The sequence below is a fragment of the Centruroides sculpturatus genome, unplaced genomic scaffold (assembly GCF_000671375.1).
Source record: "Centruroides sculpturatus isolate CEXI.00-Female unplaced genomic scaffold, Cexi_2.0 scaffold410, whole genome shotgun sequence".
NCBI lineage: Eukaryota > Metazoa > Arthropoda > Arachnida > Scorpiones > Buthidae > Centruroides > Centruroides sculpturatus.
In genome coordinates this window covers 431,678-458,446 of record NW_019384648.1, presented here as the reverse complement: position 1 = coordinate 458,446, position 26,769 = coordinate 431,678, and the positions used below count along the sequence as shown (strand labels likewise).

The 26,769-nt window shown below is 29.8% G+C and overlaps 1 protein-coding gene across 1 annotated transcript; it reads right to left on the bottom strand.

Annotated features, from left to right (window-relative positions):
* Positions 1–521: 521 nt before the first annotated feature.
* On the bottom strand, positions 522–26,578 carry LOC111626242 (sorting nexin-2-like). Its single transcript, XM_023369551.1, has 12 exons — positions 26,422–26,578; positions 11,351–11,420; positions 10,205–10,411; positions 9,301–9,650; positions 8,858–9,095; positions 8,515–8,789; positions 2,068–2,100; positions 1,896–1,989; positions 1,615–1,820; positions 1,410–1,553; positions 1,197–1,349; positions 522–1,108 (listed from the first exon to the last, which is right to left on the bottom strand). Exons 1-12 carry the CDS (start codon positions 26,512–26,514, stop codon positions 1,058–1,060), a joined length of 1,914 nt encoding a protein of 637 aa, XP_023225319.1. The 5' UTR covers positions 26,515–26,578; the 3' UTR covers positions 522–1,057.
* Between the last annotated feature and the right edge of the window lie 191 nt (positions 26,579–26,769).

Below are 26,769 nucleotides of genomic sequence, written 5' to 3'. Positions count from 1 at the left end.
TAACAAAAAAAACTGCACTGATTCATTGTTTTATGGGAGTCCCTTATCCTTGTTCCATCAAAACCCTCAAATTGGAATTGAGCTGCAATTTGAAAAAATTGTAGACTTATAAATTCCCACTCTTGTCTTTCTTTAATCAAGAACAGAGCAGATTAAAAATGAGACCAGATATGAAAACATTTGGTGGCAGGAGGCCCCAATTAACTGCATATGAAGTTCTGGTGCACTGGGAAGTCATGTTATTTCAATTCAAAAATTTTCTCCTGAAAGTGTTAGATGACTGGCACAACACTATTATTAAAGGAAAGTATGATGTAAAGGGGCAAGCCACTACTAATTTGAGGTGGAGGGCATATATTTAAAATAAATTAAAAATTGCAGCCCAGCATTGTGATGTCACAATAAATATTTGATGATGTGTGTGTGAATTAAAAATTGTCCATAAAAAATTACTTGGATGCCTTGTCCAAAAGTATGACATTGAATTGAAGACTTACAAATGAAAATCATAACACTACTAAATTTAAGGAAATACTAATTTGTCTTTTATTTCTGCCAAATATTCAATACATACAATATCTTTTGCAATATATTCCATAACTTGAAAAATTTACACAATCTTAAATATTATTTCTTTAGTGTAACAAGTGTAGCAATAAGGAATATCAAGGAATCAAAATCTTTACAACTATTTAAAAATAATTTGAAAGCACCAAATTCATACAATTAATAATTACAACCTCTCAAAAGACAAAATTGATTTTCTTTGAAGCCATGATTTTCAAGAAAGTACAAAGTTTTGAGCAATTCTTATTTAAAATAATTCTGAACTCATATATATATTTCATTTATATGTACGCATATACAGTATTTTATTTCCTTTCAAAATCATAACGAGAATATTCATTATATGGGCGAGAGGTGGAATTTCACCTAGAACCGTCCAGACCCCAGTTGTGGTGACCTCGTGACGCCCGAAGTCAAAAAGTTACATTGCCCGTGCTTTACATCCTGTACATAACTATAAAATTACAGAATGCGAATTGGATGGACATATTCAGGCAATGGCTTTGGCCTCCGGTATGAAGCCCTCCCAATATTTTATAAGCTAAAATAGTAATTGAAAGAAAAATTAGTATTTTAAAAATTAGTATATACAATTTTAAAATTTGGTTACTTTTGCAAGTGTGCTTTACCTGTTGCTGAGTTTCTAGTAATTGTTCCATGTACTTGATAATTGTTGCTTTGAAATCTTGTACTCTGGTTTGTTCAAAACGTTCCACTTCCTTGCGAATCATCTTTGAAATATTTTCAAACTCTTCCTGGCCACGTTCCACTTTTGCTTCCCACTACAAAACATTTCACTCAATAAAACTGCTTAAATAATGACAATCATGCTATCAATTTACCTCAATCACTTCCTCTCTTGCTTGAGGTATCTTATCGGTTTTTCCTGCAAGTTCTAACTTTGCCTTCTGTTCTCTCTTCTTTGTAAGAATTTGTAGAGCATGTTGCCAAGTTTGATAAACTTTCACCCGCTGATGGAAAACATCCTGCAAGATTGAAATGGTATTAGAAACGTAAGTGTATTAATGAATTTACATAATACCTTACCTTTACAGCAGCTATAAGACTGATGTAATCTTTTAGCAGTTCAGAAAGTAAATAGAAGTCATGATTAGCCTGCTGACACTGCAGTTGTTCAATTTTCTCTTCTACTTCAGCCAACTGTGATAGTGCTCTAGAGAGAGCCGTGTGCTCTTCACAATTTCCCATCATTGCAGCACTTTTTGCAAAAGATGCCGTCGAGGAGGAAAGTTCTAGAAAATTTGAATACATTAATGTATTAAACATATTTAAAAAGAATTGTTAAAGCAAAAGCAAATAATTCTTACCTTTGCGATGATGTACCAAAGCTTCGACACTAGAATGTAGTTTCCTCAATTGCTGATCAAGGTTTTCTATTTGATGCTGTTTCTCTTCAAACCACTACAAGTGGAATGTGTTACAATAAGAATTTAAAAAAAAATTTATAGTAATCATGCATCCTAATAGCTATTCTCCTACCTGGATTGCATAATGTGGATTTGTTAATAAAACCTGTCCTCAAAAGAGAAGCATGAAAAGAAAGGAAAGACAGATAAGCAAAGATTTAGATTAGAAAGAAGAACCTAGAATAAGTTTTATTTAGTATTTCTGCTAACAGTTATTGTAGTTTTACACAATGCATTTACTCTATATACAATATACTCAGAAAAATAAAGTTCAACATTCAATCTAACTAGTACTTCACTCTTTACACTTTGATCCACAATAGAGAAAGCTGAAAATACATTGACAAATTAAAATTTCAAAAACATTAATAATGACACTGCTTACATTAACTACAACTGATTTTATTTTTAACATTATCTTTTTCAGCCTAAACTTCTTAAATGTTTTTATTTTTGAGATTACTGCACATTATAAAGAAGCAGTAAATAAGATACTTTGTGCTATTTAATGTAACAATAATTTTATAGAAAACATTGATTCCTTACTAAAAATGAGATTAAAAAATTCATATTATTTCAAAGTTTTGGTTTTTAAACTTTTATATAGAAAAGTTATTGCTTAAGAGCAAAAACCAGGCTATCTTTTTTTGAATCAGTGCAGTTATAAAAACCTTGTCTGAAATCTTTGCATATAATACTAAATCAAAGAACCATTAGTTAATTTTCAAATTCATTTTTATGACGACTATTAATGATGTTACATCTATTATATGGAAAAATTACATAGCAACTAGTAAAAGCTTTCAAAATTTAACAGTAACCCACATTATTTAACACAAATCATCATCATCAAACTGATTGTTACTTAAGATAGTGTAATAAACACTAATTTCACAAGTGAAGAGTTGTGTCACTCGTTTATGTATCATTAATTAAAAGCATGCAGAAAAATTTAGAATTCATAATTACATTAAGAAAGCCTTAACAAAAAAATACTTTTTGAATCTAATATGACTACTACTCTGTATTTGAAGTTAACATATTTTTAAATTTCTCTACAGCATTTACAAATAAGCATCTTTCTAATTTTAACTAAATTACATTGGCATTTGATACAAAAATAATCTTATAATGCAGATCATTTAGCATCCCTATTACCATCTTATAGTTTGCAAATTAATCAAAAATCAATCACTAGTGTGTTTTTCTCAGTATCATCAGTATCCAACATTTTTAGGTATATTTACATTCCTTATATTTAATGAATTAATGATATAGGAGTAAATATACAAATACTAAAGAAAATAAGCTTGTATGTTGCAAAATAAGGTAAAGATTTCTTAATTTCATGGAAAAATATTTTACAATTGCTTTTCTTCATAGTCTTTCAATCCCTAATAGACTCATTTCCCTGTATGGTGTACTGCCACCCTCATTGCAACTTATGCTATTATATACAATTTATGCAATTTGGTTATTTAATAAACTAATTTGTATACAGATTCTGCTGAGACAGTCCTGCCAGACTGAAATTTTCCAATATCTTAAGATGCATAAAATCTTTGATAGGAAAAAAAACCCAAAAGAATTTAACAGTTGTTTCCAAGTAAGGTAATTTCTTACTACTCAGCATTATCAGTTTTATTTTTAATTTACATTTGATTAGTTTCATAAAAGCTTACTTAACAGTTGTATTTAGAATAAATGTCAATTCTCTTGGAAACAGATAAATTAGCCAAATATATAAACAAAATCCAATTCTTACAAAAAACAAAAAAATATTTATCTGTATACTTTACTGTAAGTTATGTTTTATGCACACAACTAACATGAAAAATCTAAAACCAATTTCAGTTTCTTAATATTAATACATGATAAAATGTAACTTAAAAAAATGGCTAATCTTCCTTTGAAATAAAAATTCATGTTAATGTTTTATTCAAAGTTTGTATCTGGACATATAAAGAACATAAGACAAAATTGCCTATCTCAATAACTTGAAACTAACAGGATTAACCTCATTATAACATTTAATTACAATAGTTTGTATGAAATTTTTACAGAGAAAAATTAACATTTCTTAATGTTTATTCTAGAATTGTTAAATATAGAAAATATGCTGTTAAATATGTCATAATTATGATAAACATTTCATTTAAAAAAGTGGATATAAAAAAATTTACTTTACATATTTATACTTGTAATTAAAAATGGTTTGATTGTAGCAATTGTATATAGGACATATTAATGTAAAGTGAAATCAAATTATATAATTACTGTAAATGTCCTCTTATTAAAATCCTTACATTGAGATAAAGACAACAGTTCTTTAACAATACAAGTCCAATAGCCAAAACATAGCTGAAAAGCACTTATAGATACATTATAACTTAACAGATTAACATTAATAATGGTAAATTTTGAATTTTATTAATTTATGAAATTCTGAGAGAAACAATTGAACTTCAATGCAACTTGCAACATTTCTATACCACTGTATAGAAAATGCCATTAATGTTATTGAGACTGATATCAAAACCATGCAAGTTAATTGACTATTCTGACTAGATACATCTTATATCCATAGCTCTTCAATACCTCAGCTGGTTAAGTTTCTAAAATTTCCAATACTACACTTAAAACATTAAACACCTTCCATCGCTGAGAAATGTTTATTTAATAAAACATTTTCAGTCTCACGGAATAGGCCATCCTCAGGTGTGAGTGACTTTGAACGTATATTATATTATTATATTGTTATATTATTTATATAATGTTATTTAAATGTTTATATAAATATATAATTATATTTAACATTATGTTATATCGTCGTTGCTTCAGCGTATTTAGTACATTTTATTTTGTTATGTACTTGTTAATTTATCTGTTATTTTTGTTTTAAGTTTGAATGTATAATTGTACATAGAAGTCCAGGATTATTTTAACTTATTTCAAAAAATTGAAAAACATGACTTCAGAAACAAAGTTTGTCATTCAGATGTTGTAGTCTACAAGAAAGGGTCGACGTAGGGAATTTTTAATTGTGTGTGAAAAATTTATTTGATTGTATTTTTATGTTATTTTTTTAGATGATTTTTTCAATTCATCAGCTGTTTTTTGTAGTTCCTGGACTGGAATGAAAAGGATAAATATAGACAGANGTTGTAGTCTACAAGAAAGGGTCGACGTAGGGAATTTTTAATTGTGTGTGAAAAATTTATTTGATTGTATTTTTATGTTATTTTTTTAGATGATTTTTTCAATTCATCAGCTGTTTTTTGTAGTTCCTGGACTGGAATGAAAAGGATAAATATAGACAGAAAGACTGAAACTTTGTTTCTATAGTCATGTTTTTCAATTTTTTGAATGTATGTTTGAACGTTCAATCGTTAGTTTTAAAATACGTTTGAACTCATTTACACTTGAGGCTTAATAACACTAACATTTTAACTAAACATTTCTCAGCGATGGAAGGTGTTTAATGTTTCATTAAGTGTTTTAAAAAGTGCTGAGTTTGATGAAGTAGTATTGGAATAATAACTATCTAAGTTAAGATGAATAATTAGAAAATTTTAATACAAGCTTATTAAAAATAGTTTAATCATCTATTTTTAAAACAAAGTTCTATAATTATTTTTGGGATATAATTACACTAATCTGACTTCTAGAGATTTGAAGATATTCTACAATTGTTTTGCTAATGATAAATTATTTAAAATTTCTCTGTATACATTAATCAAATTTTTTTTAATGTGCTGTGATCTAACTCATTAAAAAGTTAACTTCAATATAAATGTGCTATTATGAATTAAGATTTTATAATATATTGATTTATTATAAAAATTGCTATTATGACTAGTGTTATTAGTTCAAGAAATTGTTTGCTAATGGTTAAAATGTTTATCTTTTTGAAGAGATTTTGATATTTAAAGTATATCCTCTATTTTCCGATTAAAATTTTAGCAATACAGCATTCTTGAATGCTGTTGCTTGAAATTTGAAGAAAATTATCAGAATTTAAAGCAACAGTGATGATAAATGTTACTTAATGTTAGAATGTCTAACTGACATCAAGTATTTGGAACAGTATTTATGACTAAGCTATAGTTTTATTTATGATTAGAAAACCTAAAATCCATTCCTGTTCTATAAGAAATTTACCTTATAAAATAATTTTTGTAAGATGTTTCATCATTTCTGAACTAAACCTGAACAAACTTATATCACAAGACCAACATGGAAGATGTAAATTGCATGATTAATGTGCAAGTTTCTAAATTTCAGGAAGTATATAAAAATAAAATGTCTTTTATATTAAAATATATTTTTGTAAACCATTTTTTCACATTTAGTTTGTCAAAGAAAAGATACTTTTACATTTTATGTATAAAGGGCATTTTAGATACATATGTATATGTATTATAACATATACATATACATATGTTATAATTTGTATCTAAAATGAAATGAAAAACAATCTAGCTAAAATACAACAAATTGTAATCTTTTGTTGACTTAAAATTGTATGTAGATATGTTTTATTGTTGAACAGGATGCCAAACAGAACCACAATGACAGCTAATGGATAATTAAAAAAAAAAAAATCAATCAAAATTTGAAAAAACTTGAAGTATTGTAAAAGTTTGCAAAAATCAAAAATTTTGGTACTGAAGTTGAAAATTATTTTTTGATATAACCACCAACCAAAACCCAATGCATAGCAAAGAGACACCCACAACTGGCGTAAATAATTTGGCTATAATTTGGAAATATTAATTATAGCCAGATTATTTATGGCACCAAAGTATGATTTTGTATACTAGAACTTGTCATTATTTTAGGTGTCTATTTTTTTTGATGTGGTTTAGTTGGTACAAGTACATTTTGAAAGCAAATGACAGTCCTAGTTTCCAAAGTAGGATTCTTTAACAAAATTTTAACGTTTCTCTACAAAACTGATTCAAGTTCTTATACAGATTTGTATGTTTTTGTTTCCTATGTGTTATCAAAACAATGTAGTGAATCATAAAACAATGTTTTTCTTCAATTGAAAAATAAATAACCATACTTCAACTTTGTACCAAGAAAATAATTATAAAACAAAAAAATTTCTATTGTAGTTTAATCCAAACTCAAAACTCATTTTTTAAAACATCCAATCTTAAACAATTTCAAGGATAACTAAAATTATACATTCCACAGTATTTTGAAAGGCAATGTCTAGAATAAACAGTTCACTGTCAGGATTCATTCCAGAACCTTATTTTAAAAAAAGTTAGCCAATAATTTGCATAAAACTAAAATGAAGTGACAGTCACTTTCTTTAATTCATATCTCATTAGAATTTAACTCCACAAACTATACATTTTAGTAAATGATCAAAGAAAAAAATGAACTGGATTATGTTTAATTTTGAATCATTATATTAATTAGGCAGAATATAAATAATACAAACACATATTTGAAAAATATTTCACATTATGAATCTTTTTGAAAGTGAATATAACTAAACTGATATTTAAATTGATAAATATTAAAATTATTTCATTGGTTGAAAATGAGTTTACATTATCTTATGTATTAATAAGTTTAATAATAATATAGTTTTTAATCAGGGCTGTGGAGTCGGAGTCATGTAGTTTTGATGTTTTAGCCGGAGTCAAATGGTAAGGAAAAGTCGGAGTTGGTAGATTTTTACGCGCCTCCACAGCCCTGCTTTTAATATAAATGAAAAATTCTATTCATCTAGTTTTCTAAAATTTGTGCTTTAACATTAAAATGAATTTTAATAATTACAACACTATTCTATGTGATTTAATTTCAAGTATTCTTTATATTGATACAAAGTTAACATAACTAATATACCATATATACTAACTCAGTTATTTCATTATTTCATTTGTTTAAAATCAAATGCTATGAAATTGTGCAAAGTGTTTTCTTAGCCTCATTGTATGACCTAAAATAATGTTCTAGTATACAAAATCATGTGATGCAGTGATCAGTAACTCTGGTTATGCCACAAAATACTAATATTTTGTCCTAAAAATACTGGACAAATCTGCATACTTCCTGTGGTAGCTTTACTTTCGTCATCGTGTAAAATATAAAAACTTCATTTTTTCTTTTGTAAATCAGATTTAAAATAAAATCCGTTTGATTCAATTGAGTATTTTGACTCTTTTTGTGTGCTCTTTTCAACTATCACAATATTAATTATGTAGTAGGTAGTAAAAAAATACAGCTTGCATTTTTAAAAACACACGTCAACAATAGCTCTACTTTTGGCCACTACTGTACCATTTGGTTTCAAAATAAAAATTAGTTTTACCAAAACTAAAAATCGAAATTCTATTTTGGATGCATTTTGTTATGTAATTATTTTGTAAAATAATTATTAGATTGTATTTGAAAGCTGGAACCTGTCACAAATTGCTATTTAATCATAGAGCAGAAAGAGGTGTACAGTTGAAATACTTTTATATAATTTCCCAATGTATCAAGATATTAAAATACTTACTGGATCCGATTCATCCATTTTGAATGTCATTTTATTTACAGTGTCTCCTACTCTATTAAATAAACGAATGACACCAGCACCACTAAGAGCAGATGTATTTGTTGCTTTTGGCAATTCAGCTTCAGTTTCAAGAAAATCACGGAAATCAGGATCCATCCTTAGTACTGGATGTGATGCAGTACGATTCAGATATCGCTCCAATGCAGCTCTTCTCTTTTCAATAAAGTCGGTTGATGAAACAGTTTCATCTTTTGACATTTTAATTTTTGTCATTCCTAAAAAAATTAAAATTAAAAAATTAGATATCAGATGTTTCTTCTAAAACTAATTTATTATTACCTACCAATAACACTTTTTTCTGGTGCAGGAGGAACTATACGTCCTAAATGAAGGTGTCTTTCTACTAATTTATCATGCAAACCGAGGAAATCACTGAATCTTCTTGATACAGAAAACAGTTTCTTCTTAAAGTATGGCAAATTTGTCTTGGTAGTAACTTTATAAACAACGTATGCTCCCATACCATCACCAATTTTATGTGGATTATCAACAGTAATTTCTAGAAACTGATCTTCTTCCAGCTTAAAAAAAATTAGTTCATTTGACTAAAAAATTTTCTTCTTAAAGTATGGCAAATTTGTCTTGGTAGTAATTTTCAGATCAGTTTTAATTAATTAAACAACTAAACTGAATTATTCTATGTAAGTATGAAAAAATAAATTGTAAAATTACAGAACACTTCAAAATTTAAAATATTTGCTGCCTGATACATTCTAGAAAGCTTACCTCTTCACCAGACTTTGCTGATTTCTTTGTTGTGGATTTTACAGGCTGAGATGGTGTAATTTCAGCAGCAGTAGAGTTATCATTTTCTACGCTCGTTTCTTTACTTTTATCCAATGTCGGAATATCTTTGCTAAATTCTTCTTCTGGTGTACAAAATTCTAGTTTTGATTGAGGTGTGGGAAGAGGAACATCGTCATCTAAATTGACTTCTATTCCACCACCTATAATTGAAAGTTTTAGAAGTTTATTCACAAATGTTAAATATAAGTAGAAACCTATAGAATTTATCTTAGATATTCCTTTAGTAAATCTTGTAGACAAATATTCCTGATAAATTAATGATTCTGCAACTAATTTTAAAATGACTTCAAATACATCCCAAAAATTGTTGTCATTAATTCAATAGTGTTGCACTTGAGTTAACAGCAATACAGCTAAGAAAACAGTCCACAGTTATACAAATAACTGATAAAGATTACTATTATTGTCATTAGGAATAACTAAAATATGAAAATAATAAAGCTATTTTAATCAGTAAAAAAATAAAGCTATCTGTTATCTTATGTATTAATAAGTTTAATAATAATATAGTTTTTAATCAGGGCTGTGGAGTCGGAGTCATGTAGTTTTGATGTTTTAGCCGGAGTCAAATGGTAAGGAAAAGTCGGAGTTGGTAGATTTTTACGCGCCTCCACAGCCCTGCTTTTAATATAAATGAAAAATTCTATTCATCTAGTTTTCTAAAATTTGTGCTTTAACATTAAAATGAATTTTAATAATTACAACACTATTCTATGTGATTTAATTTCAAGTATTCTTTATATTGATACAAAGTTAACATAACTAATATACCATATATACTAACTCAGTTATTTCATTATTTCATTTGTTTAAAATCAAATGCTATGAAATNTTTTTGTTGTGAATTTTACAGGCTGAGATGGTGTAATTTCAGCAGCAGTAGAGTTATCATTTTCTACGCTCGTTTCTTTACTTTTATCCAATGTCGGAATATCTTTGCTAAATTCTTCTTCTGGTGTACAAAATTCTAGTTTTGATTGAGGTGTGGGAAGAGGAACATCGTCATCTAAATTGACTTCTATTCCACCACCTATAATTGAAAGTTTTAGAAGTTTATTCACAAATGTTAAATATAAGTAGAAACCTATAGAATTTATCTTAGATATTCCTTTAGTAAATCTTGTAGACAAATATTCCTGATAAATTAATGATTCTGCAACTAATTTTAAAATGACTTCAAATACATCCTAAAAATTGTTGTCATTAATTCAATAGTGTTGCACTTCAGTTAACAGCAATACAGCTAAGAAAACAGTCCACAGTTATACAAATAACTGATAAAGATTACTATTATTGTCATTAGGAATAACTAAAATATGAAAATAATAAAGCTATTTTAATCAGTAAAAAAATAAAGCTATCTGGATTGAAAATATTTAAAATCCAAAACATTAAAATCAGCTGGTTTTAATTAGAATATTCACTCTAATTCACACTTCTGTTTTATAACTGATTAATTTTCAAACATTTAAATTATTTTTTTTAAAATAGATATTTAAATTCATCATCATTAATATGTTCATTTGTATTGTAAAATTAAATTAAAAATATAACAGTAAAACTGCCATTTAAGTTTGGTATAGTGAGGCAATTTACAAAATTCCTTCCAACTGAGAAGAGAGATTACTTGATTAAAGTGAAAATTCTTAGGCTCAGTCCTTAAAAGTATATTTAAAATGCTAGACACTCTGAAATGTTTCTATTTAGTTTATATTGATAGTTTGAAAGGTTAAATATTTTATAATTTAAAAAAATAAAAAATTGCTATTAAAAGTAATTTGATAAATCTAAATTTAGAATGTTTTTTTTTAATATAAAAAATAGCAAACTAATTGAACTGTTTGTATCATAAAAACACCTGCTTGCTTTATCATAACTTGTTATAACTAAAGTTACATACTAAGAATGGAATGCAACAAATTTTTATATTTTACTGTTATAAATTGCCCAAAAATTTTAAATTTCTTACCAGCCATTAAGTCTTCAATTGTATTTGGTGGTACAGCTTTTTTGTCACCGTTAGATATGTTCAATTGTGTCTAAAAGTAAATTAAAATTAGATAAGGTTAAGTTTTTAAAAAATTATATATACATACAAACATACATCCCAAAATCCAATGTATATTTGTAATATGTCAAATGACAGCCAGATTAAATTGGGCTACTTCTCTGCTATTATTTTTAATTAACTTCCAAATAATTTGTCACTAGAGGCAGGTGTTAGGCACCATTTGGTGACAAAAATAAGAGTGAAGTAGTCAATTTAATCTGGTAGTCATTTCGCATGGTAAGGAAAAGTCGGAGTTGGTAGATTTTTATGCGACTTCCACAGCCCTGGCAGGGCTGTTGAGTCGGAGTCGTGGAGTTTTGGTATTTTAGCCGGAGCTGGATGATAAGGAAAAGTCGAAGTCGGTAGATTTTTACGTGACTCCACAGCCCTGCCGAAAACGTTTGATCCACAAACTGCTTTGGGTTTCAAATTACATAATTCAAAGTTTCAAACGTTCAAAGACATTTTAATAAAGAATTTTTTAAATCGACAATTGGGTTGCTGTTTCTATAAATTGAATATTAAAATTTTTACACTAACTTGTATGCAGTTCATGCAATGATTATTAGATACTTTTTGAAAATTATTGTGAACAACAATCCAAAAGCAGTACTTTTTTCAACCATTCTAAAAAAAAAAAAAAAAAAAATTGGGNAGAGTATATATTTTTCTTTTCTGAACAAGGGGCTGAAGTAGCTAGCTAGATTGCACACTTTCTAACTCTTCTGGAATGGTGTAATTGAAGTGCAAATGCTGTCAAATATATGTAGATGTAGAATTTTATCATCCCCTTTCTCCTCTTATTAAACATTTGTTAAAAATAATTTTTTTATACAAATAAATAGTATTTTTATATTTAACTTACATTAATAACTATTAAAGTATTTGGGTAAATGTCCCAGGCTCCTTTCAGAGTTCATAGTAGGGTACCCCCTATGAGTGCCTCTGCCCCTATAAAATGACTTGGTATTTAATTTTGCTGGAGTCAGAAGTCAGAGTTGGCCTACTAAAATTGTCAGGATTTGGAGTTGAGTGTTTTTTTTACTGACCCTGCAGCCCTGGTACTATGCCAAGATAAATTATTCGCAGGTAACTGAACAAATTTGATAAATTCAGAATTTAGGTTGTTTTTTAATTTTTGACTAAAAAATCAATTCTCAAAGCTCCATAGATTCCTAACAGAATATTAATTTGAATGGATATCAGAGAAAGTCATAAGAATTTCTATTAAAAAAATAAAAGCATTTAAACTAATTCAATATCAGTTTAACTAATTTTTTCATTCAGAGGAACCATTTGGCTAATGGTATTAGTCGAAACAGTTCCAATACAACTTCGGATTCAACCAAATGAGTCATCATATTTACTCAATTAGAAATAAATTGAAAATTAACATACTTTTATTAAAATTTATCATGAGAAATAACTCTAGGCAAATTGCTTTACATCTAATTATTAAATTAACCTTAAATAGCCCAATAAATACTCTGGTGGATTGTTTGGCAATGCTAATTGAATCAGGTGATTGTATACATATTCAGTTATGACAATTTTCTTTTATGAAATGAACTCTAATGTAGTTTTATTACTAAAACCAAAACTACATGAATATAAAAACAAACTCAGAAATAAGACAATTATTATTCTTGACCAGACAATTACCACCAGATTTTCCAATAATTATCTGATTTCTAAAACAACAAATATCTGATTTAAGAATCTAACATGAGAGGAATAATTGCTGTTAATTTGAGTTAGTCAAACTTTGAGAACAACTATATTCAAAAACAACTATAAGTAATCATTCTATAAACTACTATTTTTTTCTTTTGGTCTAAAAAGCATCTTAATCTTAAAATATTAAATAAAATGAAGTATTATACACAATCTATTATGCTTGAAGATAACTTTTTGAACATTAAATAAAGGATCACTTGAAGTATTGTGTGTTATCTTTGGTTTGAATCACAAAGATACAATAATCAATAATTTAATCTTATAATTGTAATTGGGATAATTAGGACAGCATAGAATCAATATTTTTCCAAAAGAAAACTTAGATAAAGCAAATTTTACTTTAGTCGATTTTGTATTCTGCATTGCACTCTTTCAAAAGAAAGTTTGTCTTGCTATAAATGATTAATGAAATTCTGATTAATTTCTTTACAAATATAACTAGAAATTTCATTTATCTTTTAGATTAATAACTTCTATACATTTACACAAACTTTTCATTACATTAAACTATTACAATATACTTGTTCATTATACTGTATTTTGCTTCACCCCTTCAAGACTTCCATTTATACAGAATAAAGTATCAAAAACTTGATCACACATTGGAAATAAAGATGATATAAATTAGAATAATTTTCAATTTAAAACTTTCCATGATCATCAAAAAGTTTGAAAAGAACTCCCAAGTAACAATTTCAGACAGCTTAAATAAATCAAGTCATCTACAAGAGAAATGTTGCAAGACAGTAGCTAGATTCTCCTAGTTTAACTTAAAACTTCGAAAAACTAAGTCAAGTGATGTAAATTAATATAATGAGAAAAATAAGCTTAAAAAAATACTGGTTATCTTTAATGTGCAAACATCTTAAAAATTTGAAAATTTATAAATGGCAGTGGGGCCAAGGCTCTTATGGCACCTGCCAACTGCTCTGGAATCAAATTCAGGCAGTTGAAAAAACCCTACATATTTTTGGAGGATGTATTGAGTCCCATTCATCATAACCTGGATGTTCTCATTGTGGGCCTAGCTAAACCTATAATAGGTATGACAAGTTCTCATAGCACTGACAGGATAAAAAGTAAAAACTTGGTTTTATAATTCAGAAGAAAAGTTTTAATTCTGATTTTCCAATCAAAAACTAGCACACATTTTTATAAATTTAAATATGTAGTTTTCTGAATATCTACAATTTTGCAAGATAATTTGTGTAGTTTTAAGCTTACAACTTTATATATTTTGCTAAAAATTTTAATGAGGTCAGTTATGATAAGATTACAGAAAAATCATGTTATAAATTCTTAAAGTGTTAAGTCATTTAATTTCTAAAACTTCACAATATTTGTATGTAGCTAACAATAATTAGCAAATAATTTCATTATTTAAAATATTTGAAACTTCCTCAAAAACAGTATGTTTATCTGAATTTTAAAGTTATCCAATAGCTTACTTTATTGATTTTTGTATCAGTTATGTAAATTTTCACAAAGATTTCCTTGAAGTTGATAAAATCTAAATTATTCTCTTCATAAAATTGTTTCTAAAGTAACAAAATTTAGATTATATATATAAACGATAAAAGTTTTGTTACATTGTTCACTCACTACAGGTACTACCCAAATTATTTATAAATGCAATTGTGTTAGTAATATTGCCTTAAAATAAATGAATTGTTATATGAAAATGGTTACAACTAATTTTTGAGATCTGTATAAACTGCATGTAACCAGTCTTTAAAACAGGAATCTAATAGCAATAGCAAAACAGAGCACCTCTTTAAATGATAAGCTCCAATGATTTCTAATGATCTTATTGCATGAATCTAATGATCTTATGGCATGAATTTCACATAGTTATATATTTAAGACAATATTTCTTCATTGAACTGCATAGCGAGCATAAAATTTTAGAAATTATATTCATATTGTATTATTATTATTATTAAATATATTATTGAGATGAAGGAATGTATGTAAATTCATTATAATGAGCCATCTTCCTTTCACTCTTCTCTACATACAAGAGTTGTCATATAAAGTGATAACATGACAATACTTGATACAAGCACCAATATTTACAACAAAAAATATTGTAATCATGCATGCAACAAGAAATTCTCATCCTACATTTAGAAGGCTTGTATATTCTGTCTCCTTTTTTTCCACTTCATTAACATTGTCTGCATAATGCTATTCATTCTAATAGAGTTGTGCAATTTAGTCAACATTATATCACAGATTCTTCAATCAGCAATTACATTTTCATTAATTAAAAATTATTTATTCCATTTCACTTTTCTATACTTCTTTTATAATCAATAAATAACACAGGTCAAAAAAAAATTTTTTTTGGTGCCTAGGATTTTAGAACTGATTTTAGCTATATTTGGGTTGCTGAATCCAAATATGAAATCAGTTTTTTTTACATACAGTGCTACATGAAATGTGCAGCTCTAATTCCAGTTTGTACAGTTCTAAATCACATATGCAAGAATTGATTCCTATATATTTTCCCCATTGTTAGTCTGCCGTCCAGTTAGTTCCAGATAAATCCACCAAATGAAGTAAGCATTCGGTAACGAATTGACGTTCAATGCTTCAACTAGAGTTGAGGTAAGTTTGTAAGTTCTAGCCGTGCAGTGTCTAGATCAGTGTTTCCCAACATTTTTTGTGCTATGCCCCACCTAAGCCTTTCTAAAATTCTTATGCCCCCCAACGTATACACTTAATTGCCACACTGTTTCGTCGTAACCACGATAAGACCTGATCCTTTCATCAAAGTCTCTTGTACTTTCCAGTCGTTGCCAAACGCAACCTGGAACACAACTCATGTCTGTCCACTTCAAGGTCTGGGCAAAGAATGTCCTCTCTCCTCAGTATCAGGACTTCATTCATCTCTTTGTTCTCAGTGGTTCCAAGAATTGTTAATCCCACCCCAAGGGAAAAGGGTTATAAAGGAAAGTTCTAGAAGGAAAAGGAAACAAAGAACAAAGTACTGTATAACTGGATTGCCGTATATTATCCCATGCATAAAAAAGATCTTTGAAAATTGCAGTAAAATTCTAAAGAAATATAAGATATGTTTGGCCCCATCTTTGACCAATAAGATTTCAAATGATATTTCTAAATATGTTAACAGAAGTAATCATAATATAGATTCTCTAAAAAAGGCAGGTGTGGTATATATATTGGAATGTAATTGTCAGAACCCATATATGTATATAGGAGAAACTGGTCGTGTATTGGATGTTAGGATAAAAGAACATGAAGCAGCTATTCGTTTAAAATATAATAATTCCCCATGGGATGAGCATGCAAAAAATAGTAATTGTAAAATCAATCGCAGTAATATTAAAATTTTGCATTATGAAAGAGACATGTATAAATGAAAATTTAAAGAACATTTAGAAATAAAGAACCAATAAACTTCACTTCTAATACTGGAGGTAATATAATTCTCTCCACTTGAATAAAAACCTTTCAATCTCCAGTGTTATTCTTCTTGGCAAACATTTTCAACCCTACCAGGATCTTCTTCAGGCCACTGTTATAATAAATTCAAACAGTACAAAATCGAACAGGAACTGAATAAATGCGATTCAAATCCTAGAACGTCAACGTTAATGTCAAAAATATAGAACACCACGCTCTTGCTTTGATGACGTCAAAGTTTGCATAATTTGCACTTGTAATAAATCCATATTACATCCAATTATGGACTGTTCCTTCATAGCAAAATTTCCATGCACTAGAGATGTTGACTGCATCTTTGGAGTTAATACATGTGTTGTTTAATCCCGCTTTATAAATTTCTAAGGTCTCCATAATCCTTAGTTGGTCTACACGATGTGATAGCCTAATTAGATGGGCATTCTGTAGATCAACCTTTATTCCAGGTTCTGTGGCTATGGTTGAAAGGGTGGTGGTGTGCTTATTATTATCTATATCATACTTATGCTCCTGGAGACGTTTACGAAGGGAGCGCTTGGTTGATCCCACATACACTAACCTATTATTAAATCTGTCATCCCAAAGGGGGATAGAATATACTCTCGGTGCGCATTTTAAGTCAAGACTATCTTTCCCGTTGCGGAGTAAGCTGTAAATAGATCTTGGTCTATTGTACGCTATTTTATTATTAGTGCGGGAAGAGATTTCTTTGTATAACTTGTCCAGATGGTGGTTGTACTCTACTACTTTTCTTTTACTGTTTCCGTCAAGGTGAACATCTGGGTTGTCAGGAGTATTGCGCGCACTCATCTGTATATACTTTCGTGCTATATTATATACCAAGTTTTCACTGTATCCATGCTGCGTGGCCATTTCCTGGATGTGATCTAGCTCAGCTATGGTGGCATCCCATTCGGAATGGTGGGTGAATGCCCTCTTAGTCAACGCCCTAAATGCCGCTATCTTATAGGAGTAAGGGTCCTCTGAGCTGGCGGGGATGAACATTGGTACATAGCATTTTTTGTAATAGACTTTGAAAGAAATCCTATTGTTTATTAATTGAATGTTCAATTCAAGAAAGTGTATGGCTCTATTGCTTTTTTGGTCTAGTTTAATTTTTAGGCCATATGGGTTGTTGTTCATTTCACTTATGAAAATATTTATGTTAGGTTCTGTTCTCCATATGACAAGGACATCATCCACATATCTCCTGTACAGGAGTATGTTGGAATTATAACGAGGGACGATTTGTTGCTCAAGCCTCCTTATTACTATCTCACATAAGTCCCAAAGAAGAACCAAAAAAAATAATTTAGTAAATAGTTCAGATGTTATGCTAATTGATTCTCATTGGTACAAACTGACAGAGGGCATTACATAGAATGAAATTATTGCGATTGATTAAAAGAAAGATGCTAAGGTTTTACTTGTTTTTGTAAATTATTGTTCGTAAACTGTTTATATCACTATATATTTTAACAGTAAGTAATGTATGTTGTTTTTATGCATCATTATTAATTCTACAAAATAGTCATAAAAAAGTTTTGTTTTTAGTGATGAAGTTATCAGGTGGTATTAAACACTTCAAGTGCTCTTTGAGCTTGTACAATTCCTCTACGATGTATTTATGTATAACATGTGTTGGTGTCCCATGCACAATTTATCACCTTTAAGAGTAAGTGTGTAAGAAAAAATTTTTCCTGTTGGTATATTTGTTGTCATGAACTGACTATTTTGGTTTTTTTTTTATTTTTAAAAATTAGCACTGAGGAGGGGTTGGGATGTACTGTGCCAACCTGAAATGCATTTGTCAATTTTGAGAATAAAATTGTAGTTCCTAACTGAAAATTTGCTGTGAGTTCGTCTATCATTTGTTGGATTACAGAGACATATTATTTAGAGAACAAAGTACTGTGTTCTAGATGCTTTTATTTGTGTTGTTGAATAGAAATAAAATGAGTTCAAGTAGAAGTTGTTGTATAAATCATTCCGATGTGTTTTGCTACATATGCGGAGAATATACTATTAGTGACTTTGTAAAGAGAGCTTATCTTGGATACTTTGGTGTTAAACTTGGTGATCAGGATAAAAGCTGGGCACCGCATCAGGTCTGTAAAACTTGTACAGAACATTTATGACAGTGGACTACTGGGAAAAGAAAAAGTCTGAAATTTGGTGTACCGATGGTTTGGAGAGAACCCAAAAATCACCTTGATGACTGTTATTTCTGCCTAGTAAATATTAATGGAATCAATCGTAACAACCGTAGCAAGTGGACTTATCCTGATTTAGTCTCTGCAAGACACCCGGTCCCTCACTCACAGGAAGTGCCAGTTCCATCATTTCACCAGCTACCAGAGCTCTGTGAGGACGAGTATCCCTCTGATCCTAATGAAGGTGACTGTGATTACGAGAGAATGTCATCAATTCCTCAATGTTTCAACCAGGATGAGTTAAATGACCTCACCAGAGATCTCAACCTGCCAAAAGAAGCTTCTGAATTATTGGCTTCTGGGTTGAAGGAGAAAAATTTACTGGAGCAAGGAACCAAAATTACCTTTTACCGTACAAGAGAAAAGGATCTGCTACCCTTCTTCTCTCAAGAAGACAATTTTGTGTTTTGTCACGAAATTAGAGGACTCTTGGAAAAAATGGGCCTTCTTGAATATTTTTCAGATGATTGGCGCCTATTTATTGACAGCTCAAAACGAAGTTTGAAATGTGTCCTTCTACACAATGGGAACAAATATGGTTCAATACCAATTGCTCACTCAACGAAAATGAAAGAAGAATATAACACCATAGCTCTGGTCTTGGAGAAGATAAAGTATCGTGAACATCAATGGGTAATTTGTGTAGACTTAAAAATGGTAAACTTTCTCTTTAGACAGCAAATTGGCTACACCAAATATCCTTGCTTCTTGTGCCTCTGGGATAGCAGAGACAAAACACACCACTGGGTTAGAAAAGAGTGGCCTGAGAAAGAAAACATGGACGTTGGAGAAAAAAATGTCATTAATGACCCCTTAGTTGAGCGAGAGAAAATCATCTTTCCTCCACTGCACATCAAGCTAGGCCTAATGAAGCAGTTTGTAAAGGCTCTTGATAAGAAGGGATCGTGCTTTGCATATATAGGGGAAAAAATGCCTCAGTTAAGTGTAGAAAATATTAAAGCAGGAATATTTGACGGCCCACAAATAAGACAACTCATTAACGATCTTGCCTTCGTAAATTTGATGAATGAAGCTGAGCAAAAAGCCTGGACTTCATTTGTTCAAAAATTTTCTAGGCAAATGCAAAGCTGAAAATTATGTTGAACTGGTAAACGAGATGCTTAACAGTTTCAAATCCCTTGGGTGTAATATGAGTATTAAGGTGCATTATTTACACAGTCACTTAGACCATTTTCCTGAAAATTTAGGACACACCAGTGAAGAACAAGATGAAAGATTTCACCAGGATATTAAAACTATGGAGGACTGCTACCAAGGAAGATGGGATATGCATATGATGGCAGATTACTGCTGGAGTTTAAAAACGAATTGCTCCAAAATACATTCACAAAAGTCACGGAAAAGAAGCTTCCTCAATGTGTAACTGTTTAGTTTTATTGATGACTTTTCCTCTATCTTTGTATAGAATAATATTTGCATAATATAATAATAAAAATTCCATGTTTAGTTTTTTATTTGATCCATGGATTTAACTTAAGATATTGAAACGTGCATTTCGCTAAAATGCTATATCTTAAAAATTAGAGCTCCTAGGCAAAAACTAATGCCATATTTGAATTCAGAACATCAAATTCATATGAAATCAGCTTAAAATACCTGGGCACCAAAACCACTGTTGACCTGTGTAATCTATTTAGCACTAATTCAACTAAAATTCTTGACTGATTTTAGTAAATAGGTGTTTTGTAGCACTAATGTTATTTGGGGAACATGGATAAGGCAGTTGCAAGAACAAAATTTCAGCTTTAAGAAATAATGAAAAAGCCTGTTTCTATTTACAGTAACAAGATTTTGATTTAATGGATTTTCAGGAATGAGTTATACTTGCAAGATGTGTGTGTCCAAAGTATTTTTATACTTCTCAACTACCATCCCAACCCTTAGAATATTCCATAATGCTTTCACAAATGCCCGTCCACAAAATTACATAATGCATATCCTTACTCAATCCTCTTATTTCTACTAAAGAATAATACACAGCATAAAGTACCAACATTATTAATTACAGTAGACCCCCCTATAACGCTTAGATACGTTCCACGCTAACCGAAAATTACGTTGTAGGAATGATTAAATACATGAGCCAATCGCAGCCCGATAGGTGGGAACTTTACGGACTAAGGCTGTTCGAAAAGTTTTCTTCTATAAAATTAACCGATTCTAGACTAATTCCACTCAACATTTCCAAAACACNTTTGGGAAACACTGGTCTGGATATAACACAACGTGGAGATTTGAGATTTAAGCTAACTAAGCTTGAACCAGATATAAAATCGCTGTGTAAAAAGCATCAAGTCCACAAATCACATTAAAGTAAATTTTTAAAATCTATTATTTTTTTATTTATTAAAAGTTCGTTTCTTTGTTTTGACAACAGTTGTAAGAAATCGCTTTAAAATTATCATTCATATTACTAAAAAGAACTAAAATTATGTATGGTGGGACATGATGATTTTAGAAATGTTAAAGTGGGGCATGGCCTAAAAAAGTTTGGGAAACACTGGTCCAGACTCTATCAATCTTCTCGCGAAACGACGTTATAGGAGGTACGTTATATGAAAGTTGCTACAATTTTTTCGCTACGTTATAGGAATTTCCGTTATAGGAACGTACGTTATGGGGGGGGTCGACTGTACAAGTATAAGGTACAAAGTAATAATAGTATGGTTTGCTATGTGGTACTTAAAAAAATGAATCGTTTTGTTACACAATGATTGAAATCTCAGAATTACATAACATTTTGTAAACACTCCTACCTCCTTGTAACACATGATAGTGATTATTTACATACCCATCTACATCTAGGTTACATAATTTATGGACAGGCCTAGGGTCTCAATATTTCAATCAGGATATCAATAGACTTTGTTCTAATAATTAAAATGCAAGAATTTTCCATTATGTGCTATTTGAAAGTTTTATTGTTTTATTAAACAACAAACCAATATGAAACAGATGTGTTGTCAAAATAAACAAATCAATGCCTCATTCCAAGGATCTCTATGTATTAAACAACCTGCTTAAAGCCAGTACAAAAGAAAAATCCACAAAAGAGACTGCATCAGTAAGACCCATGTTATTTAAATTGAATCAAATGGAAATTGAAGGCTGGAAGCAGATCAATCCCAAGTCATGTCATGAAAATTGAAAAATGTCAGGACACTCAAAGTGCCACAATACCCAGACAAAGTTCTGTGACGATAATTATCTTATCACAGCATATGAGGAATTAGCTTTTCTGGAGCTTTCATTTATTGGGAAGATATTTCAATATACTTTTAAGAATTAATTATGCAAGAAGAGCATTTTATGTCCTGTTCAACTCCTTTTATAATATAGCCAGATTAAATAAGTTGTCTTGTACTGAAACAGTCTTCTAATAGTCCTGTCAGCACTTTTCCACAAATAGTGAGTTTACATATTAACATTTCCTGTTATAAAATGCTTAGTTATGAACCTTTCAGACAGTATGTTCTGAATATAAACAGAGTATATATTTTATTTTATAAAGCAAGCTCATAATGTTAGCCCATCTAAGTAATTCTTTGCTCACAATGACACGATAAAAAATTGATTTTCTAATGCTCAAAAACTTAGTGTTGACAAGGATATTTCAAATAATGAAAATGAGTTATGGCAGAATTGTATATCTTTAATATAATATAGAAATGACAAAGTATGAAAATATTAAATATACTTAATTGATGAAAGCCAATAAAAATTTAAATTTTAGATTCAAAATTTCACAGTTTATTATTATTAAAGGAACACATTTCCTAAATTTTGAAATTCTCTTAAGGCTGCAGAGAATGATCAAGATAAATGTCAATATTGTCAATCTGGTTTTCAAAATTTAACATTAAAATATAATGAATTATTACACAAATTCAATATATGCAATTCAATATTACACTGTAAAGATATAAGCATAATGGAAAATACCAATGCATAAACTCACTAACAAGTTTATTCAGTGTGTTTTCATTTAGAAATAATAATTATTCTTCCAAAACGGTAGTAGTATTTTTGGTATAGATGGAATGTGTTAAGTATGTTAAATTTAGGCTATACTAAGAGCAATTGCTCAGTACTTTAGAAGACCCAAGATACTAATTTTAATGGCATTCTATTCAGATCAATTTATTTCATTAATACAAACTCAGAGTTCAATTTGTTAATTTACAAGGAAATTGACAAATTGAAAATATTCAAAGAGAAAGCAATCCAGAGATCTGGCTAGACTAATCCAATAAAACACAAATAAGAAGTTCTAGAAACAGTTGTTAAAAAGCTTTTATAAGAGGCTGAACAATAAAGTCATTTTAGCCAAGGAATGGAATTTCAGTATCTGAGGCTAATCACAGCTTTATAATCAGTATAACCTATCATTGAGAGTTTAATCGTGAGAGGTAATCATATTTCCCTTTAAACATACGCACTGTAACATCTGTCATCTTAGTTTAGAATCCATTTTGTCAATATGCACATTAGTTACAAGCGACACATTAGATATGCAGAAGCATGTCACATACACAAAAATAACCAATCGGGCCAAGCAATAAACTTTAGAGTGTCAAATAAAATTTTAGCTGTCTGGAAGGAGTGCCTATTAGTTACATTTATTTCTTAGTTTTGTCTATATAGGAACATTTATTAGAGTTTAGTATATACAGTTATATGTCATTGTTAACTTAAAATGCATGTAGAATTCCATAAAATTTTTTGCTTGAGTTATAGAAAATGGAGAGAAATAAGTCACCTAGACAAACTACATCTAAGCTATCCTCTATATTAAGGAAATTCTGAAACTCCACACACTTATTGATTGTAAGTTTCACAAACCATTGTGATTTTGTATAGAAAAAAGTCAAGTCAAATTTTTTAAAAATGTTTTTAGAATGGATAAACTGTGATTAAGTTAATAATAAAAATAATAAAAATATTAAAATAGCTGAAATATTTGATCTTCAGATAATTATTGACTAATTGATTTTAAATTTGATAGTGCTAATTCAGTAATTATTTAATTTGTTAAAAGAATTTTTCCAACTGGATAGCTGAGTTTACTAAGAAAGCAGTAAATTATGCAAATCAAGTAATCAGGTTATAATGAAAGGAATATATTAGTGTCCTGATTACTCAGTTCAGAAGTCAGCAAATGAAATCAAACAAAAGCTCAGATATGCTAGAAGAAAAAAAATGCTATTAAAGAACGATAAATAAAACCAGTCTGTTTACCTATTAACTGCCTTAATGAGAAAACAAAATAGTTTATTAATTAGACATTAGGGTAAATAATGCCAAGGTGTTTCTTACATCAATTATCTCATTCTTCTAGAATGAAAAAGCTGAAATGAATATCTGACAAACCTATGAGAAATAACCAATAAGAATGTAAGATGAGATCTGCTCTTCATCAAGGACAAAAATTTGTAGTCAGTTTCACTGATTAGATATCATTTCACATTTAGTGCAAATCAATTGTAAAAATACTGCCTTCTGTTAGAAACTATCTTATTTAAACTTAACCAATAACTATCTGTAAATGTTAACATTTTGGATATGTAAAAGTCAGTAATCAACTATGTTGGTTGTAATAAATATCACGATTTTAAAATATTCTCACAAGATATATAAATGTAGATCCAAAAACAATGTGCATTATTATTGCATAAATATTTTAGCTATTTATTAGGATCAGCAAACATTTTTAAAACAAAGCATTTAAATAGGAATAAAGTATCAATAAATTTTGTAAACATGAAAGAAAGATTTATTCTATTAAAACATGAAAGATTTACTCTCATTCCTTATAACTGGCACAAATGTTACTTTTAGAAAAAAAACATTAAAGCTGTCGATCTAGCAGGCAGCAAAGGCCTTTACAGATTTGGTCAAGCTTACAAATGACAAGGAACGAAGTCCGACACACGGGCCAAACTACCAATAAAAATTTTAAAATAAAGCCACAGAGAACAGACAAATACCTTTACAATTTTGACTGTTAAAGAGTATACTCCAACAAGGGCCCACCAATGACCAAGCAATCCCGTTCCCCAAACACCAGGAGTTTGGTCATGGTTCACACCACACCAAAACGGGCTGGCCACTTGGAGGTTTCCAGGTTTCCTCCACGTCCATAATGCCCAAATAGGGACCAGTTACCCTTAAAAACACCTCCCGGAAGGCATTCCCCCTAGACCAGTGTTTCTCAACGGGGGCAATATTGCCCCCATGTGGGCGTTTTCTATGTTGAGGGGGCAATTAGTAACAATTTATATTTTGGGGGCAAAAAACAATTTTATGGGCAATATAGTAAAACATTATATTAAGAATAATTAGATATTTTATTTGTTATATCGTACAATAATTAAACAAAACATTATGCTAGTCACTAGTCTATTCAATGCAGTGAGAATTTGGTGTTAGCCTTGGCCCTCGGCATCAGAATTTTGAAGTGAAGGGGGCGATACTATAACAGTTTTATTGAAGGAGGTGACGATTCGTTAGAGGTTGAGAAACACTGCCCTATCACCTAGACAGATCACCCTAGTGATGCATTGCCATAACTAAACTAAAATACTCCCAAGCACAAGAGCTTGAAAATACAGTCGAATTTGTCTATCTCAAATTTCACAGAACAAGAACATTTGAGGCAGGTCGAGATAGAGGTTCCTATACAGTAAACAGTAGTAGGTGCAACTGAAGATATACTTTATTAATATAATAACAAGTATAGTATAGACCAATATTCGGTATAAAAAAAAGATTTTGACATACCTTAAAGTTTATCAACAATTTGCTACAACCAACTTTATTCAACCAGTAAGATGCAACCCAAACTCGCAGGTCTGAGAAAAGCAGAATTAATTGCAACTATACCGTATTGCAGGAGACGTTTCTCGATTACAATTTACGCCATTGAAATGTAGTCGCCGAGCTCCAAATTGACACGTCGGTCCGTAACTTCACATAGAGAGAATTATTTAAGACAAAAGTGGAAAATATATTGAATTTTGGCGAAAATGCAGGGGAAAAATAAAATTTCGAGATAAGACAGGTTCAACTGTATTAGTTCTGAAAGAACTAGAAGTAAATTGTGTATTATTAAATGAAATAGATTCAAATTGCTGTTATGTAGATAATTTTAGAACAGTGTTCATAACACAATCACCACTTGATAACATCATACATGGATATTAAATAAATATCAATCATACTTACATCATACAGGAGACTTAAATGATTCTTTTTTTAAGCATTAAAATACCAAATACTTCATGACTCAACACAGTACAAGCAAAACAATTACAAAATGATATAAATTTACACACAATTACGCATAAAAATCAAATTTTTTAATAAATAATTAAGAACAGAAGCTACACAGATGACATTTTTGTATTATTTAAGGCAATAAATATTAAATTTTTAACAAAAAACAAATAAAACTAGAGAGGAATTAAGCCTAACGGTATCCACCCCCTTCACCTTAAACTGTAGAAAAGTATGACAAATACGAGATATTTTCCGCGTAAATTCGCGAGTTAGTTGGTTTATGAGTAAACTTACATCTACTGCGGATATAAATAAATCTTCTGTATCCTCTTTTACAGCCGAATCGTCTTCTTCGACCAGAGGAGGTGGTACCCTATCATCCGCCATCTTGCTTACGCCTCTCGTCGGTAGGGGGAACCACTGAACGACCAACCGGCGCGACGTCACTGACACGTGTTATATATCAATCTGGAACATGTGGTTGGTTATGGAGATAACTTATATACATTTTGCTCCTTCTTCTAGCGATAAAATATTAATTCCATTCTAATATAAAATAAATTAAATTAATTTTAAAATAACCTATCACTGTTATTAAAACAAATTTTATGCAAATTTAAATATTATTATGGCTTAAGATGC